The following is a 17,322-nucleotide window of genomic DNA, read 5'->3' on the forward strand; positions in this document are numbered from 1 at the left end:
TTCTTCTTCTTCTGCTTCTTGCATCGACACCGATTCCACTTGGGGGGAAGGCTGGCCTATAATTAGGGCCTAGGACGGACGGACCCTTCTACTATTTGTACCCCAGATTTCACACCCAGGGTGTGTGCTGTGTGTGTGTGTGCGTTCGTGTGCATGTCAGGGAAGCGCCGGCAAAGTAGTGAACCTGGGGGTAAGAGAACGCAGAGATCCCGTTACGATGAACGCTCGCCGTGACGTCAAAGGGCCAGAGGACCGGGGGTAGGGTGTAGCTGATGGAAAATCGATTTTTTGTGTTTTCAGAAGACCCGAGAGAGGGGGAAAGAGAGGGAGCGAAAGAGGACGGCGTACACAATGGACAAACAATGGAATGGCTGGCGCTAGTGGTATGTGTGCTACCGCCCTTCGCGTGACGTTTGCGCGATTGATCGCGATCGCGATAGATTACGTTACGCTTACCGACCCGTGTGTCCGCGCGCGTGTGTGTGTGTGTCACAAATCTTTAACGATCGAATCGGAACAATCTTCAGAGGAGAACGATCGCCGTGGATCGTGAGTTTTTTTTTTTTTGGTTTGGGAATGGTGGCAAAAAGCGCATTCCCGTGATCATCATCTTCCCTCACCCGCTGGTACACGATCGATCGCGGTGAGCATGCATTCTAGGCGGCTTCCCGGCCACAGCAGCACCACCACCAATCAATGCCCATCATCCCCTATCCCCTCTCTCTTGGCGTGATCGAGACTCCGGGGTCCCAAAGGTTTCTCGTTCTCGATCGCGTTAAACCCGGAGAGAATCTTTCACCTTCCCAGCGCTTGGCGCTGCTACGGCTGCTGCTGCTGCTGCTGCTGCTGCTGCTGCTGCTGCTGCTGCTGCTGTCCCAGTTGCCCACTTGGTGTGCCGCCAATCGATAAACGATAATTTACGGTTGACTTGCAAGGCTGGCTTGCGTGTGATGTACTGACCCACATACTGGAGGCGATCGCGGTGTACGTACCGATTGGATCCGTTGGTAGATCAATCGGTCACAGACAGGCAAACCCCGTCTGCAAAGCCGATCTTCTGCGGCACTGGACGACTCCTCGAATCTGGATTCCGAGGCCACGATGCCCGTCTCCCGGCCGCTCCTCTAAGTGTGTGTGTGTGTGTGAGTGTGTGTACGATCGAAACGGTAAAGTCAAAACACCATTTATGGAGTGCAAATTATTTGCAACTCCACCGCCTCCATCGCTTCTTGTGGCCTCTTCCCTTATTCCTTTTTCCTTCCTTCATCATTATGCTAATACCCTTCTCGCCGGCCAATTCAGTTCACGATGATCGTTGTGCTCATTGTGCTCTCTCTCTCTCTCTCTCTCTCTGCCTGTCTCTCTCTGCCCTTCATCACTTGTTGCGCCCGGCCAAAAAAAAAACATATCGACGACCATCTTTGCATCTCTCGAGGACGCGCTTTTTTTCGCTCTGTTGGCTAAAAATCTTGACTAAAACTCATTGAGCGAGACTCTGGGGGAGGGAAGTGCGCGTGGAACAGGAACATGGACACAGGAGCCGCTGCGCCATGCGCGCGATCCCCGATCCTAAGCTTATGAATTATGCATGAAGCATCCTCGCCTCGCTCGCTCGCTCGCTGTACAGATTGAATTACACACTCACACAATCTCTGTCATTGAATAAAAATAAAATCAATAGCAACACGCCCGGGGGGCTCCGGTGGCGGAGCAGGAGCCATTGGCGAGTGGTTTTTTTTAGAAAGCGGCGCTGTGCACCTTCACCTCTTGGCGAGCTCATCATTATCATCATCGTCGTCGTCGTCGTCGTGTGGTGTCTGTCGCCTAGACACCGAACAACAGAAAAAAATAACATCCGATGCCAAATACAAATGCTATTTACATTTCGCGCAGAGAGAGGAGAGGGGGGGCAAAAGATGATGCGGCCACGCCGAACCGATCGTTCGATCGATCGACCGATCGGCGAGGGGAAAAAAAACCGAAAAAGGAGTCTCTCTCGGGGCGAGGGGTCGGTGGTGTTGGTGGAAATTTAAATGTTTGATCATTCTATTGTTTCCTATTCGAGGATCACCCCCTGGGAGGAAGGGAAGGGAAGGTAATAAGAGACACAATTTGGAATTCCTGACAGGCGCGCTTTCACTAACGCCGCCGCTGTCGCCACTGTTACTGATCGTCGTCGTGGTCGTTTGTTTGGTTTTCCATTTCAGCGATCTTCTTCTACCGATCGAGCGGGCGCGCGATCAATCGTGAGTGAGGACCGATCACCCTTCTTCCGCCCCCCTTTTCCGATGTGCGAACAATCGGCACACAACAGCCCGAGAAAAGCCGCAATCGGGCAATACCTCTTTCGTCACAGACCCCGAGAACCCCGAGAAACATTCATTGCAGCGCAGCGAATCATAATCCCTTTTGGGCCACCACGCACCGGGCTACCAGGACAGCACAATCCTCGAGCCACACACACACACACGGCACGCTGGCCCTCTACTCCATCCATCGGTGGCCACCATCGACGTCGTCGTCGATCGTCGATGCAGGAAAAAAATGGGAAAACAGCAAAACCAAAAATTAATTAATCATTACAAAATCGCTGTAACCGCGTGCAGGGAGGGAAGGAGGGCTGGCCATGTGTGTAATGCAGGAGGAGGTGGCCAACAGAGTGCGCCAGCCAGCGATCGCAGGAATGCGAAACCACACCACCACCATTCGATCCACAACGATGTACGTGCGCTCCGGACCCAAGCTAATGATTAAATAATCCATTAATTGAAGCGAGCGAGTTGTGTATGTGTGTGGCAATGGACATGGTGGAGGTTGAGAAGGCACCCTTGGTCGTATTGAATTAAGGGGTGGCGGTTTAATCTTCGATCTTCGTGGTGCAGAGTGCGGGAGAACCGCGAAGCAGCAGCAACGCAACCAAAAGCGATCGCCAGGGCACTTGTCGCCAAAGTGTGTGTGCGTGTGTGTATGTGTGTCAGGTGATCTCGTGCGCTTCATTCTGTGGTGCGCAGAACGACGCAGAAGAACTCGGCGGCTCAAGCTTCAAAAACTAGGCACCAACAGAAGCACCAACGCCATTGAATGCCAAGTGTAGTGCCAAGCGAGGCATCGAGAGAGGCAAAGGCACTTGTAGCAACGACTGGCGATAGTGACTGGCGCCCCCAGGGTCCGGTCCTAGCCCCTGGACTGGCGTGCAACCGCTAGTCTCGCCAAAAAAATAAAAAAAACAACTAAATTGAATCGATTTATGGCGGGTGGAAATGTATGTATCTATGTATGTCTGTATGTGTCCGCCAATGTGGAGCACGCTGTGTCTGGCCAAACCTACCCCCGGCAAAGGTGGTTTTCCGAATGGTGGGCACCTTCTACGACAGGTTTGACAGTATCAATTACATTAATTGGATTCCGGTTTCACTCCGTATGTTAGCTTTGGCGACTGCTCGTCGTCGTCGTCGTCGTCGTCTTCTTGGCCATTCATTTGGGGAGGCATTTGGCAGCATAGGGCAAGGCGGAGGGACTGGATCCAGAGAGAGAGAGACCGATATGTCAAAAGTAGCAACGAAGCACGAATCAAACTGCCGTCGCCGCCGCCGTTGGATGCCCGAAAAAGATCCGGCGGCGTTCTGGCAATCTGGCGATGCTGTTGCGTCTCGCGCGCGCGCGCTCGCCCGTCTATTATGCTGATCGCGAGAGCGCCCGTGAAACGATACCGCGGAAATGGCGTATATGCCAAGGGTGGTGGCGCGCGTGAGGTGATATATAGCTCATCATCAACCAATGGCAGGGCCAGGGACAGGGGCAGTGGCAGCAGCAGCATCATTGTCAGAGATTCATCCTTGAACTTCTCTCAGAACGGATCTCGCATCGGAACGATCGCAACATTAAGCTCTAATCCCGGGGATTGGATTAGATGTTTCTCACAGAAGTCAAAAAACCAAAACCTCGACACAACAACGACAACGACAGCACAAATGACATCTTGGCTCTCAGCAACAATGCCCAGCAAGATGAGGCTGAGATGCTGAGAGAGAGGAAGATCCTCATAAGTACCGCAGCACGCTGAGGACGTTATTGCCACCGAGCGGCAGCGGCGGCTTCAACGTCGGCGTGATCGTTATTATGCAAGTAGGTTATCTCGGTGTCGGCTGTAGTAGAGAAGCATCTTCGCCACCGACATGGCACATCTTTAGGTGCACGCGATGGCACACCGTTGTCAGCATCATCCCTCGGTTACTCCCTCTCCTGCGATCGTGCACGATCGTTTGTCGTCGTCGTCGTCGTCGTCGTCGTCGTCGGGGGCATCGCGGCTTTCATCCGCGGCTTAAATCGAAATTAATTAGTTGTTTAACATTAGCCAACTACACCACTGCACCGCATCGTTTGGCCTCAGCAAAGCCCCGGGCCCCGTGTCTTCGTCTTCGCTTCATCTACAGCGAAGAGGCCTTCTTCTCCTCCAGAAGACACAACAGAAAACGAAGATCCAAGCAGCCTGATGCTACTATATGCTGCGCCACACGCCACGCGACTTGAACTTTAACTTTTCTGCATTATTGTTTGGTGCCATCCAGCCCGCCAGCTCGGGTAGCATAGTGTTCTGGTGCTAGTGCTTGAATGTCTTAAGCTGCTGCTGCTGCTGCTGCTGCTGTTGCGGAATGGTTTTTTTCTTTCATTGAATTCCAACTCGCAAGGAGCAAGCAAGCAAGCAAGCAAGAAGAAGGTCGTAGAGGCGGTGGGTTGTAGTCGAATGAATGGTCGGTTTTCCCAGGGCCTTGGAACCGGGCACCATACAGTGCGTCAGTGACAATGTGCAAAATGTAGAGAGAGAGGCTGAGGCTTCGGATTGCGGCCATATCGTGTACTATTTTCCACCGCTCTGGGGTGGTGGTGAGAAAATTTTTAATGAGCAAGCGTCGAGAGGGTGTGTGTTGGCGTGTGCTGTGCGCGGGCGTACGACTTACTACTTGCATAATTAACTTGTACTTCCGTGACCGACACGGAAACCCAGGAACCAGCCTGGGGGAAGGTTTAAAAGTCGCGGAAGGTGTTCTGTTGCAGTGTTGACCTCAAAAAGGCACGACAGGATGGTGATGCTATGCTCCGATGGTCGTTGGTATGCTAAGCATCATGTTAACACCTCATGCATATTCGCCTAACCTCAAACTCAAGCAGCAACAGCATCAACGGCAGCAGCATGATAACAGCAACCTTTTTGCCGGTTGACCGACTTCCTACTTCGCTTCTTCGCCTGGAGTTGGGGTGTCTGGAGCAGAAAGCGAACCAATCGACGGCCCGTCTGGCTCCGATATGCTAATAATCCTGGCAATAACGAGGCACATCTGCAAACGACAACGACGACGAAGACGATCGTTCGCCGTTGATTTATGGGGTTTCGTTTTGGACTTCTGGATGAAGGAAGGAAGGAAGCTGAAATGGCTGCCGGTGGTGCGAGGGCTTTTCGTTATCTTCAACTGCTACCTGGGTTTTGTTTTGTCCGGCATGTGATAACACCGGTCCCGGGACGCCAGGAAAGCGAAAGGGAGAGCAAAAGAGAGAGCAAAAGAGAGCGAAAGAGAGAGATCACTGGAGAGTTTGGCATCCCCAAAAAGTGAAAAGCTAATTAATATCACCTTCACGGGACACAATCCGTACGTCCCGTGGTGGTGATCATCTCGATCTTACGTGAAGAAGAGCCGAGATTGTTTACTCCTAGCAGCATCGGAATGCGCGGTGCTGTGGTCTTCGATCTGCAGACCGAAAAAAAAAACCGAGTATCAATTAGTGACACACAGCCGACGATCGAACGGCGATCAATCGAGCCGGGGACGCTCGAAGAAAACACAAACACAATTGGTCCGTTGATTTACCAGCGAGCAGCGATCAATCATTCCTTTTACTCCCTCTGCGTCTGTGCGTCTGCGCTCCGCGAATCGGCGAACGGCGGGAGGATCGCGATCGCGATCGGTATAAGACGCTGCTCGGGACAGATTAATCGATCGCATTTTGAGTGCTTTATTTCGGATGCTAATGATCCGAGCGATCGTCGCTGTGCACGCGGAGCACGGGGGTTGATAGCAGATAACAGAAGGGAGTTGAATTATGTCTCCTGCTGCTGCTGGTGGTGGTGGTGGTTGGGCCGATTATTTTGTCCCATCCCGATCGTGGAACCCTCATCGGCAACTAATGCATTATGCATCCAGCGTGCGAGAGAGCGAGCGAGAAGAGCAATGTTAAAAATGAATCGTTTCCCATTTCAGTCCCAAAAGGCGAATTATAACGATGCATCCGAATCGTTAATCATAATCAGTTGGGGATGGTGTTGTCGGGTGGGGGGGAAGGGGCTGCTTATCGGTATTTCATTGTTTTTGGCCGCCCGCTGTGCCAGCCACCGTTGACCACCTGCCGGTTCGATGCAGGTTCCATCTGGCAGCATTCCTAATCATATTATCAAGCTGATTAGCCTTCGATTTCACCATTTATAGAGCCAGAGAGAGAGAGCGAAAGATAGAGCGAGAAAGAGAAGGTTCGATAGCGAGTTTTAATTTGAAAGACATCAACAGTGAAGCAAGCGACGAACCTTAAAAAAAGCAAAAGACGTTTATCCATCAAACAAAAAGACCTCTTTGGCGGATTTTTCATGGAAAACCTGTGTCTAAAAGTAGAAATTACATATGATTGGCTTCTGTTTTTATTCTGCTTCATTATGATTTTTACTTTTTCCAAATAGAATCACTAAACAAAGTTTAATTAGAAAAAATCGTGTAAAGTAACAATCGAGAATTGTACAGTGTTACATTGTTTCCGAGATAAAATAATCCGAAAATCGTCTTTTCTCTTCATTTCAGCGGCGTGTTTGTGTTCCTTAATCTCAGCTTAATCTTTTGAGACACTATCGATGGATGTATCGCCAAAAATAATGAAGTTATGCACGCAAATGCCCAACAAACGAATAGTTGTTCATTTGCTGAAGATGTCAATAGAAACTTTTTTAAATGAATCAGTTGTCTAGTGGTGTATAACTCCATTATTTTGGCCATTTATACCATCAAATAGGCCTCTAAAGATGCGCTTGAGATTAAAGAACACAAATGCACCGTCCAAATCGAGAGAAAAAACGATTATTTGATTGTTTTGAAGTGACAACGATACAGCACAACACAAAACAATACATTAGCAGTGGATAAACTTGTTTTGCGTGTTGTTTTTACATTACACGACTGTTTCTTATGTACCTTTTTGTATTTTTCAATATGTTTTGAACACCAATGAAAAGCAATGAAGTATAATAATAACAGAAGCGAATGCGCTACTTAGGTTTCGCATGAAAATCACCGAAAAGATCGATACCTTCAGCAGTGGATGAACTTTACTGCTTATTGCGAACAAGTAAACAGCAATAAAGAGGATAAAGGGACTTGGTACCATGGTATAACATCCCGAAATTGACTCACCATACCACAAGCGATTAGCGAATCGTGTCAAAAGTCAACGAAACACCGCAACGTAATGACAAGCTCGCGATCAGCGGCGAAGACGATCGCACCTACGCGCCGGGGGAATATGGTGCACATTTCACTTTAAACCGCTTGTACCATGTTTGGGCATGTGCGGTACTCCCTGTGGCCCGGTGCTACATCTTCAAACCGGCGACAACAACAGGTTCTACTCCGAATGTAAAGAAAAAAAAAAACGCTTCGCTTTCCGATCCGACTCCCCGCTGTGCGATGCACTGCACGGGTGGACTATGGAAGTGGAGAATGCGCATAAATCTGGCGCATACACTTTGAAAGTTCTCTGTTATTCAAAGCGCATGTTTGCTTAAGGTTTTTTTTCTCTCTCGTGGGGTGGAAGGCGAAACTTCAGCTGCTGGTTTGGACGCAGAGCAATAAATCGTTCGTTCCGTCGCAGTTCGCGATCTTTGGACTTTGGTGTTCCTGTGCTTGTAATACAAGCTTCACCATCCATCTGGCTGGAGAGAGGCGTATATGGAGTAAATACCCCCTTCGGGGAAGCACAAACCTCGAAACGAAACGTCCCGGTCCCGAAAACGGATGGGCGGATTTAATTCCGAATTAAACCCCTTTTTGCCTCCTCGATCCTCGACGGCGGGAAGGAAATCGGAATTATTTCGATCCGGTATCAATTAATAATTTTTAATCGCTCATCAATTTGATCATTTTGTTCGGAACGCTCCAGCAGAGCGACAGAGAGAGAGAGACAGAAAGAGAGTGAGAGAGCGGACAGACGTTCCGCAACATTCCACGATCGCTGCGGCAAGTCGGAACTGTCAGGTGAATAAAATTATTCACCGCGAACGGATTTACTTTTTTTGTGTGTGTCCGACACGGCGGGGGGTGCTGCAACCGAAAGCACACGGAGCGCATTAGCGAATTAAGAATTAGCGAATGGCGCGGTAGTGTCCGGTGTCAGTCCTGTGGAGTGCTGCCGAAGAAGAGAAGCAGAAGCAGAAGAAGTGAGTGAGTTATCTGCGCCAGCGTGCGCACAGTGTTAAATGCCAGCCGCTTATTTCCGCTCTTCGCTGACAACCTTCTTTCTGGCTGAAGATCAGAGCCTCATCGGCACACACACACGCTCGAGCAGCCAGGGTGTTAATAAATGGGGACTTCGCTTGACATTATATCGTTCGCAGTGCGCGGACTTTGCTGACATTAGTTTTTATGCTCGCGGATGCTCACTCGTGAATTGCACCGGGAACGAATGTCGCGTGGTGTGCGTTCGCGGATTACTAGGACTGCTAGAAACAAAATGTGTGAACGACGAACGTGTGTGTGTTTGTGTGTATCGAGTAGTAGGCCGTGGTCGGGGTCGTGGGTTTTCAGCTCAACGCAGCGATGGCGCGTACTATTCCCTTCGTCGTCTTCTGTCAAACGCCGAATAAAATTTATTAATCAAGGAACTAATTCCAAGTGCCCCGTTTGGGAGAGGGAAAGGGGAAGGGACAAGTGCCACGCCACCAAGCCCAACCCACCAAAGTGGTGGTGGTGTTGGTGGTGGTGATGGTGGAAATCTGTGCATTAATTTATAGCTACCATTTAGCGCAAACAACGCCATTAATTTCGTATTCGTGTGGCTCTCGCGGTACGCTGCGCTGTGGTGAGAAGGTGGAACGAGTTTTTTGTCGTTTTTTTTCGGGCTGGAGAGACCCAAGGAACGGCCACATAGCACATGGGGTCGCGCATTTTGCGTCGGTTGGGCTGCTCCAGTTCTACTCCTCTGAGCTCTGAGCTAGCAGGCAGCTCCTTCGTCCCGGTAACGAGTGGCGTGAGAGGCTTGATGATAGTTGCTTAGGCCACGGTTGCTGCCAGGGTGCTTGGGAAATTTATTAAATATCTTTCCTAGCACCATCAGCAACCTAGTAGGCCGACACGACACGTTCGTTGGGCTGTCGCTTGACCGCCAGCCTCTCGTGGATTCTGACAAACTAACCTAACGAACGTCACTTGGACTCTTGGACGTGGAGCAAAAAAAAAACGGGGGGGTTGAACAAATTTTACGCCAATTTCTGTCCTCGCTCCCGCGGTCGTGGCCTGATCGTGGCCTGGTTTGGTCGTTTGTCTTAGCCGCTTACCCTCGCTACACTCCCGCTTCCCGCGTTCTCGCGCACACACTAACATACACACATTCGAGAGCAAAAGGCGTTGTGGTCGGTCGGTCCCGGGTATGTGGGAATGTGCGGTTGCGGCGTTCGCAACCGAGCAGAACCGAACCGAACCGAGAAAGAAACTTGATAAAAGGGAACACAACATTCCACCGCTCCATGGCTGCTGTTGCTGCTCAACATGTTGCCGAGGTTAAATGTCAACGATTCAGCGACCAGTGAGTGCCCCCGGGGGCTGTCATCTCATTGTGCCGGAGGACCAAGCGCCCCTTTAAGCGGCCTCGAATTTGTTTCTTCTAATCTCTGCGCCAGCTGTGGCCTTTTTTTGGGGAGGCGACAAATGGGGAGGCAACATGCGGAATCGATTAATAAATCAAATCGTAAGACAACGAACACACACACACACATATGTACGTTAGAGTGTTCCAGACGTTCTAGTTCCTATTCCTCGCTTGGACCATCCCTTCCGACAGATGCTCGACGAGCGCGTGCACCCCGTGGACGCCTTCTCGGTCTACAAACAATCGATCAGCAGCAGCAGCAGCAGCAGCAGCAGCAGGTTCACGACGATCGGTGAAATGGACCGACCGATCGACCGGCACACAGGTTCTTCTGGTAGAATATTTGATATTTGAAACCGATAGGATCGGCACACCGTGGCGGAAAGGGTAGTGGCGCTGCGATCGTCCCCTTCCTCTCCACAAAGATTCTGGGCCTGTCCCTGGTGGTTGGTGCTGCTGCTGCTTGCCAAGGCAGGCAAATAGTTTTCCATAAAAGGCCACAACGCGCCAGGGCCGCCGCTGCGCCAGAAGGTTCGCTTCAGAAGGCTTTGCTTTCAGATGCTGCCGTCCTCCTCCTCTTCCTTCTTCTTGTTCTTTTTCATTCTCATTTTCTGCGATCACGCCTCCCCTTGGTCGTCGTCGTCGTCGTCGACGGTGAGTTCGCGGTGAATGGCGGACAGACGGACGTACGGGCGCACCTTTTGAATTTGATTTATTAAGGACCAAACTTTGCCGACATTTGGCGAAGTCTAGGGGCTAGGGCGGGCTAGGGCTGACCATATCCCTCCCTTCCCTTTACGTATGTGTTGCTCATGGTGATGGTGGGTGCTGGAGTCCATAGACCGTGCTTTGTATTGTGTGCGCCAAGCGGTGCAAGAATGTAGCGCTGGGAGCTTTCCCGGAGCCCGGACCAGGATTTTGAGGGGAGCACATTCCGCACAAGCAAAATTGTTGCGCAGCACCGCACGCTACACGTTCCTTGGGGAACGCAGGAACGCGCTATCTGTTGTAGCGATAGCGGCAAAAGCGGTTGCCAGTTTGCGGCTTGTAATTATCTGCCCCAATGGACTGAAGATCGCATATCGTCGTCGTCGTCGTCGTCGTCGTCGCCGTAGCAGTTGTGGCGGACGCCTACACACACATCGATAACATTCGTTGCGATAACGCGAAAAAAGGAGTCAGTTTTTTATAACGGCGGCGACAACATTTTTTAACTAATGAAGGCAAAGGTTTGTTTTATCGCAACATCGAGCATCAAGTTAGTTTTTGGAAATAATCTGTGTTTTTTTGTAATTAAAATTGTGCTTTCTGTGACTCAATGTATAATATTTAGCTATTTAACTAAGTAGCTTTCGTTTCGCTGTGAAAAGTGTCTTTACATACACCAATAGTTCTGTTGTTATATGTACGATTTGTTGCGATATGAAAACGTTAATATCACAACGAACATTTCCTGCGTATTAATATGCAAATTTTAAAGAGATTTACTTGAAAAACTATTAATACTTCGCGATACACACGCAATGATGTCTAATACTAAGCCGGATCTTACGAGAGCTTTACGCTCGATCATGTGTTCATGAATAAACACACACACACACATATCGTAACGAACTGTTACTAATCTCATTGCTCGTCGCACAACAACCAACCAAACGCTACAGCTACCGTCCAAAACCGGGCAAGGCGCATTGCAAGTACCCCGACAACCTGCACCACCTGCCCATCATCTCCATGAAGCGCAGCGAAAGTAATAAATTGAATTCCAGTTCCAGTTTGATCCGGTCTCGGGCTCTCAGGGACCCCGGGCCTGAGAGAGGGGAGTTAAATCCACACAAAAAATGACCATTTCCTCGTTCGCCCACTTGACGGCGTGCATAATGGCGTGAGAAGTAAGGTTCGGAATTCGGATTCGCAGAAAAAGCCACTCATCTCCCGGGGGTTCCGGTTTTGCCGGGTAGAGCAACGCAACCAAACTGCGAGGAGTGGCGACGAGTAAAATGTAAATTTCATTCGCCAGGGGAGCGGCGGCGCTCGCGACATGGTGCGATCGAATTGGCTCGATTGTGCTCCAAATGCGTGATCATTGGTGTGAACGATCGATGCCCTTTTCGGGCCGAAGGAGATGCTCCCCAGGGGCATCACCAGCAACGACAACAGCAGCAGCAGCAGCCGAAGATGAATCAAAAGCGCGAATCGAAGCGCGAATAAAGTGTGCGAAATGATGATGAGGAGGAGGAACAAGGGTCGCTGGAGAAGGTAGCCCTTCTTTTAAAGGGAGGAATATTCATCGCAAAGGAATTTTGACCAGACAGACTGTGTGTGTGTCATGTCATTGCTGCGAAACATGAATTCCCTTGTTGGGTTCGCGTTCGTTCGACGCCCTTTTTTACGAAGCATATGTTATCTTTGGTGTAGTATATACATGTAGTGTGTAGTGTGTGAGTAGGATGATGATGATTGTGTACATACCGATGCGACAATGGTCAGATAGTATCGCTGCGTCCGCTCGTAGTCCAGCGTCTTGACCACGGTGACCTAAATACCGGGGCGGGAGTAAAAAGGAAAAAGAAAGAAAAGGCATAAAAACGCATGCAAAGCAATGGCGGGGAGGGATGAGATCGAAATAGAACTAATGAGGCGAAGTGGGTGTCCCATTTGCATAGATCCTTATTCCCCTCGAGGTGCAAAAGGATTCCCGTTCTGATGCGGCGCCGACGCCTTCGTCTTCGCATTCGCCTTTCGCATACTAACGACATTAGGGTAGGTAAGGGGCAGCCTCGACTGCACTAACGACGACCCCCATTGCACCGACCCCGACGCGCCTGAAGGGGTTTGTCAACATTCCAGCGACAAAGCGAATAACCAGCGCTTCGATGGTGCTGAAGACAAAAAAAGCCTTAAGAAAACGATTCCGAATGATTGATGCATTGCTGTTTTTGTTGCTGTTGTTGTTGTTGTTGTTGTTGTTATTGCAGAGCTGCAGACGGTGCATGGAAGAATGTGCCTCGTAATGCAGAAATGCACTCCTCCAACGCACTCGCACTGGCGTTAGTGCAATGGTAGAGACTTGACTGCAGATCTGACTGACGACATCAACAAAAAGGCAGAAGAACTGGCTGGCCAGCTCAGAAACTGCCTGTCGCTGGACAGCTTAAGGTGAGTGATACTTTAACACTCCCTCTCTGCCAATCGCTCTCGCTACCGCCAGCATTATTGCATTATGACATTGGTCCGGGTCCGGGGGTCCGGGGGTCCGGGGGTCCGGATTGATGATGGGTTGGTCCGCCTTCAACTCACCCGATCGGTGAGGATTACCAAATGTAAAGTGGCAAACCAGTCAACCGTGGATCCGCGAGATCCTTTCGAGATGATTTAGATATCTTTCAGATGCTCGCTGCTCCCAGCGAGCTCCTCGCAGACTGACTTCGCCCGGGAACGGCCCACTGCGATCGAGACGCTATTTACTTCGAATTCGATGCAACCAAGATAAGTAGGCTGGCAGCAGCAGACACACTATCCCCAACCTCATCACCAGGAGCTCCGCCGGCATCAAGGAGTGTCCCGGGTGGACGCCATCTTTTTCTAATGGAAACTTAAAACTTTCATCTCCCGGCGGTGATCCCGGCGCACCCCCCTGGCAGCCCGTTATCTTCTCATCTGCAGCCCGGATGGAAATTAGCGATAAGTTATGGCAGATTAATCGAAATGCTTTGCTGCTGCCTGCCTCTGGTGGTGGTGAGGCGGGCTTATGTAAGCATTCCGCAGGTTGTTCCCGCAGGTTGTTCTTGCTCACTGCTGGTGCTGCTGTTGCTGTTGCCTGCCAACCAGTCAAAGCAGGCGACTCCTACACAGTTACTTGGTTGCGTTGCTCGGTCGCTGGCCGGGGATTGGATTTAGTTCCTCCTTCCTTGGCCGAATGGTGGTGTCCGTGCCCGCGATCACCTGTAACAGTGACCTGTATCGCCGTTCAGGGTGTCGCTGGTGTGCTTGGTTCGACCTAATTTGAGGATCAAACCGCACGAGCCCAGACCTACTCCAAGGTACGTGAGCGACCGCCGAACTAGAAGTCAATAAATATCTCTCGCTCGTTCTCATGCTCTCTCTCACTCTAGCGCTCTCTGTTGTGTTTGTTTTCAGGTGGTGGTGCATTAGAGCGCACCCAGCGCAACGTGTGATTGTGCAACGAAATTCCAACCCCGTGCCCGTGGAACACTTCATCCAAGCAACGCGCGTTGCAGCTGCCATCTACTGGTGATGAGGAGCACCAACCGCTTGCACCGCTTGTCGTACCAGCAGCCAACCAACCCCACATCCCGCATCCCGCGTGCCTACCTTCACGTCACGATGGCAACCGTGTGTGTAGCGGTGTGTGTGTGCTTGGTTTACTGTGGGGTTTTATTTTTTTTTCGAAGATTTTTCGTTGCATTTTCGTTCGTGACTCGCTCGCCACTTCACTCGCCTCACCGTGTATGTGCATCCATGGCATGCCATGCCATGCAGGGACCGCGGATTACCGAGCGGACCAAGAGGCCGGAATGGGGCCGGAGACCACACCGGGTAACCGGGGATGGTGGTACGAAATATGAAGAAAACGAATGTTGATTGCTACGTGACAGGCGTAATGGCGGTGGTGGCTTTTTGGAGGGAGTACCGTTTGGCTGGGACTGGCACTTAGCGTCACCGATGGTGGCCCCCTGTCAGGCTGGCCCTGGGTCAGGAGGGTCTTCCAGGGGACAGACCGGTGTCCGGGGGTGGCGGAAGGTATATCATAAACAACATCGGAGAGGGATCGCGATCAAGATATGTGTGAGAGACGGTGACGTTGAGCCGATGATGATGATGATGATGATCAGTGACTCGAACCGACTGGACTCGACTGGACGAAGCTTCTTACCTGTCCTTGGTGGGGGTAGGCGATCGCAAACACTCCGTGACCGTCGGCGGCCGTGAGGGTGTTGGGCGAGATGTCCGATACGTTTTGCGCACCCTCGACGATGAAGTACTCGATCAGCCCGTTGACACCGGCATCCTTATCCGTGGCCTGGATGCTACGGAAGATCGTCGTCCCGACGGGCGTTGACTGCAGGTGGCCGCGCGAAAAGAGAGAGAAGGAGAAAGAGAGAAAAAAGATGGAATTAAAACCAACATCCATAAATCATGCTGCATCATATATCGGGAAGATTGCTCCCTCCCTCTGCTGCTGCTGCTGGCTACGGTACTTATAGAACGCAGCACAGGATTCAAGATGGTGGACACCTCAATTGCATGTCATCATTGTCGACGTCGTTCATGTTCGTGCTGTTGCTGCTGCTGCTGCTGCGTGCTTGTAGCAAACTTGTTCATCATCAGCTCGTCAGTGTCGCTCCACGATGATTGCTCGTGATACTGGCGCTCGCACTGCTCACTCCTAGTCGCGTCCCATCTCCCTCCGGGGCTGCGCGGTGGTCACAATTAATCACGTAGCATAATTTCTCCTGCAGCGATTATGCAAAACGCAGCGGTGCGACGGCGGCAGCGACGGTGGCGGTGGACTAACGAACTCAGTACTCGTGACCCGAACAAGGGAGTTAATCGGAACGAGAAGAGGGCGCGGCATGATGCAACACGATCAATCACAGCGGGGGCACAGCACGGCTTCCTTCGGCAGACGGTTTGGCAGACGGTCTAGTCGGTCTACTCTAGCTCGAGTAGTTCCGGAATGAACGACGTTCCGGTTCCTCCCAAACCAAAGTAACTCTCCCTCCCCCCTGCAGAGTGCGCTGCGTGGCCTGCCCGGCCTGTTCCGGCGATAGACGGGGCGTGTGACGTGTGTTGTCTATGAGATTGCAGAAGAACCTCCAAGTTCTGCATACAGCGAGAGGGAGAGAGAGAGAGAGAACACAGAGCTGTCATGTTGGCCACCCTGAACCACGCAGAAGAGTAGAAGGTAGCCAGCAGTGCTCGGCATCGTCTCATTCGGCTACGGGCGTACTTTTTTCTTTGACGTACTCGTAATTCACTCAACTGCTCCAGAACGATCATCACGTTTGTGGCCCACGGGGACCGGTCACAGTCGCGAGGCACCGATTGGATTCCCGAGAACACCACCATCACACCACGACGCTCTAGCGTGAGAACGGTGTGATGAGGTCTCATAATTCTTCCGCTCGATCGCCAGAGAAGTTCTGACCGAGAAGTACGAACACGGATGCCGTTGACATCTGAACGCACCACGACACGCAACCCGGCGAGCGAGCGAGCGTGCAAATTGTGACGAAGATGAATGGGAATTGGAGGATGCGGCGCGCAGATCAGGTTCATAGAACGACACGAGCGCCTAGAGAGCGTTGGGGTAACGGAGGTTAATTGCTGTCAGCGAGCTGCCCGTTCCGTGGTTGACACTTCTAATGAATCGGGGGCCACCTTTGAACGCGGTAGAACGTGGATCAGATGTCTTTGAGAAGCAACACGGTACAGGTTGCACACAAATGAGTTGACGAATTCAGTTGAAATAGTGAAAAGTAAATGGATTTTTTTAAGTCTAGACCATGTATTGAAATTTAGTATAGACTTGACACGAAGTCAAATAGCATTAAATGGCAAAAATACAACAACTCGGCGTTGAACAGAAGAATAGTTCGTTTTGCAAATGTAATCGTTTAACTTATTATAGAGATCCTCAAACTACATGATATGCGAGACGAGTGTTTTAACAGAATAGGTCTGCGGCACCATTCTTCTTGTCTGTAGGGGTTCAGGATCAAAGAGTAAGTTATCTATTAGTGAAACAATAAGTGCGTGTGTGACGTACCCTATAATGTAAAGCTGTAAGGCATCTGGAATCGGCATTTGCTCGATGCTTATGTAGTATAGTACATTGTAGACATCATAGCATGAACAAATACCAAAAACCTAGACCTACTGTGCTAATGTTACATATGAAGAGTATTCGAAGAATCAGTCAACGAGTTGCTAATGTGAACTATCATCGAAAGTACGATCGCCGCAGACCAAAGTCGAGCTTCTAACACTACAACATTCAGCATTATATAGTGGCATGCAGATGATCGTCCTGAGCAATCTGACCTAGTCGGCATATAAAAGAATTCTCAACTCGTCAATACACGTCATCAAACCGTTAGCAGGAATAGCAGAAGAAGACGACGTATGAGACGTAGACTGGCTTCAGTTGAGGTTGAGACATATCAAGAGAAAGGTAGGCGTTGATCCAACCCTCAAAGTCTTGCTTAATGCCTTGACAGATGATGAACAGAGAAGGCGTGGTAGTCCCAAATTGCGAAGGTACGGCGGTATCGACGACTATCCATGGGCCCTCGATTACTAGCGATGTTTCTTGGCAACCAAACACCGTTCGAATCGTTGATAGCAGAAGTAATCAAGTAATCCGTGCACATATCTTAGTGTAACTACTATTCCGTGCAG

At 50.5% G+C, this 17,322-nt stretch overlaps 1 protein-coding gene across 2 annotated transcripts in view; it reads right to left on the reverse strand.

Moving 5' to 3' along the window:
• Positions 1 to 17,322, reverse strand: part of LOC125949230 (cadherin-99C) — a 151,152-nt gene that overhangs the window by 29,604 nt on the left and 104,226 nt on the right. For both annotated transcript variants that reach the window (XM_049676052.1, XM_049676051.1), the window contains exons 6-7: positions 14,795 to 14,980; positions 12,370 to 12,435 (exon numbers count right to left, since the gene is read on the reverse strand). In XM_049676052.1, coding sequence (XP_049532009.1) covers positions 12,370 to 12,435; positions 14,795 to 14,980 — 252 coding nt within the window. The remainder of the gene's footprint in view (positions 1 to 12,369; positions 12,436 to 14,794; positions 14,981 to 17,322) is intronic.

The sequence above is a fragment of the Anopheles darlingi genome, chromosome 2 (assembly GCF_943734745.1).
Source record: "Anopheles darlingi chromosome 2, idAnoDarlMG_H_01, whole genome shotgun sequence".
In the NCBI taxonomy this organism is placed as follows: domain Eukaryota; kingdom Metazoa; phylum Arthropoda; class Insecta; order Diptera; family Culicidae; genus Anopheles; species Anopheles darlingi.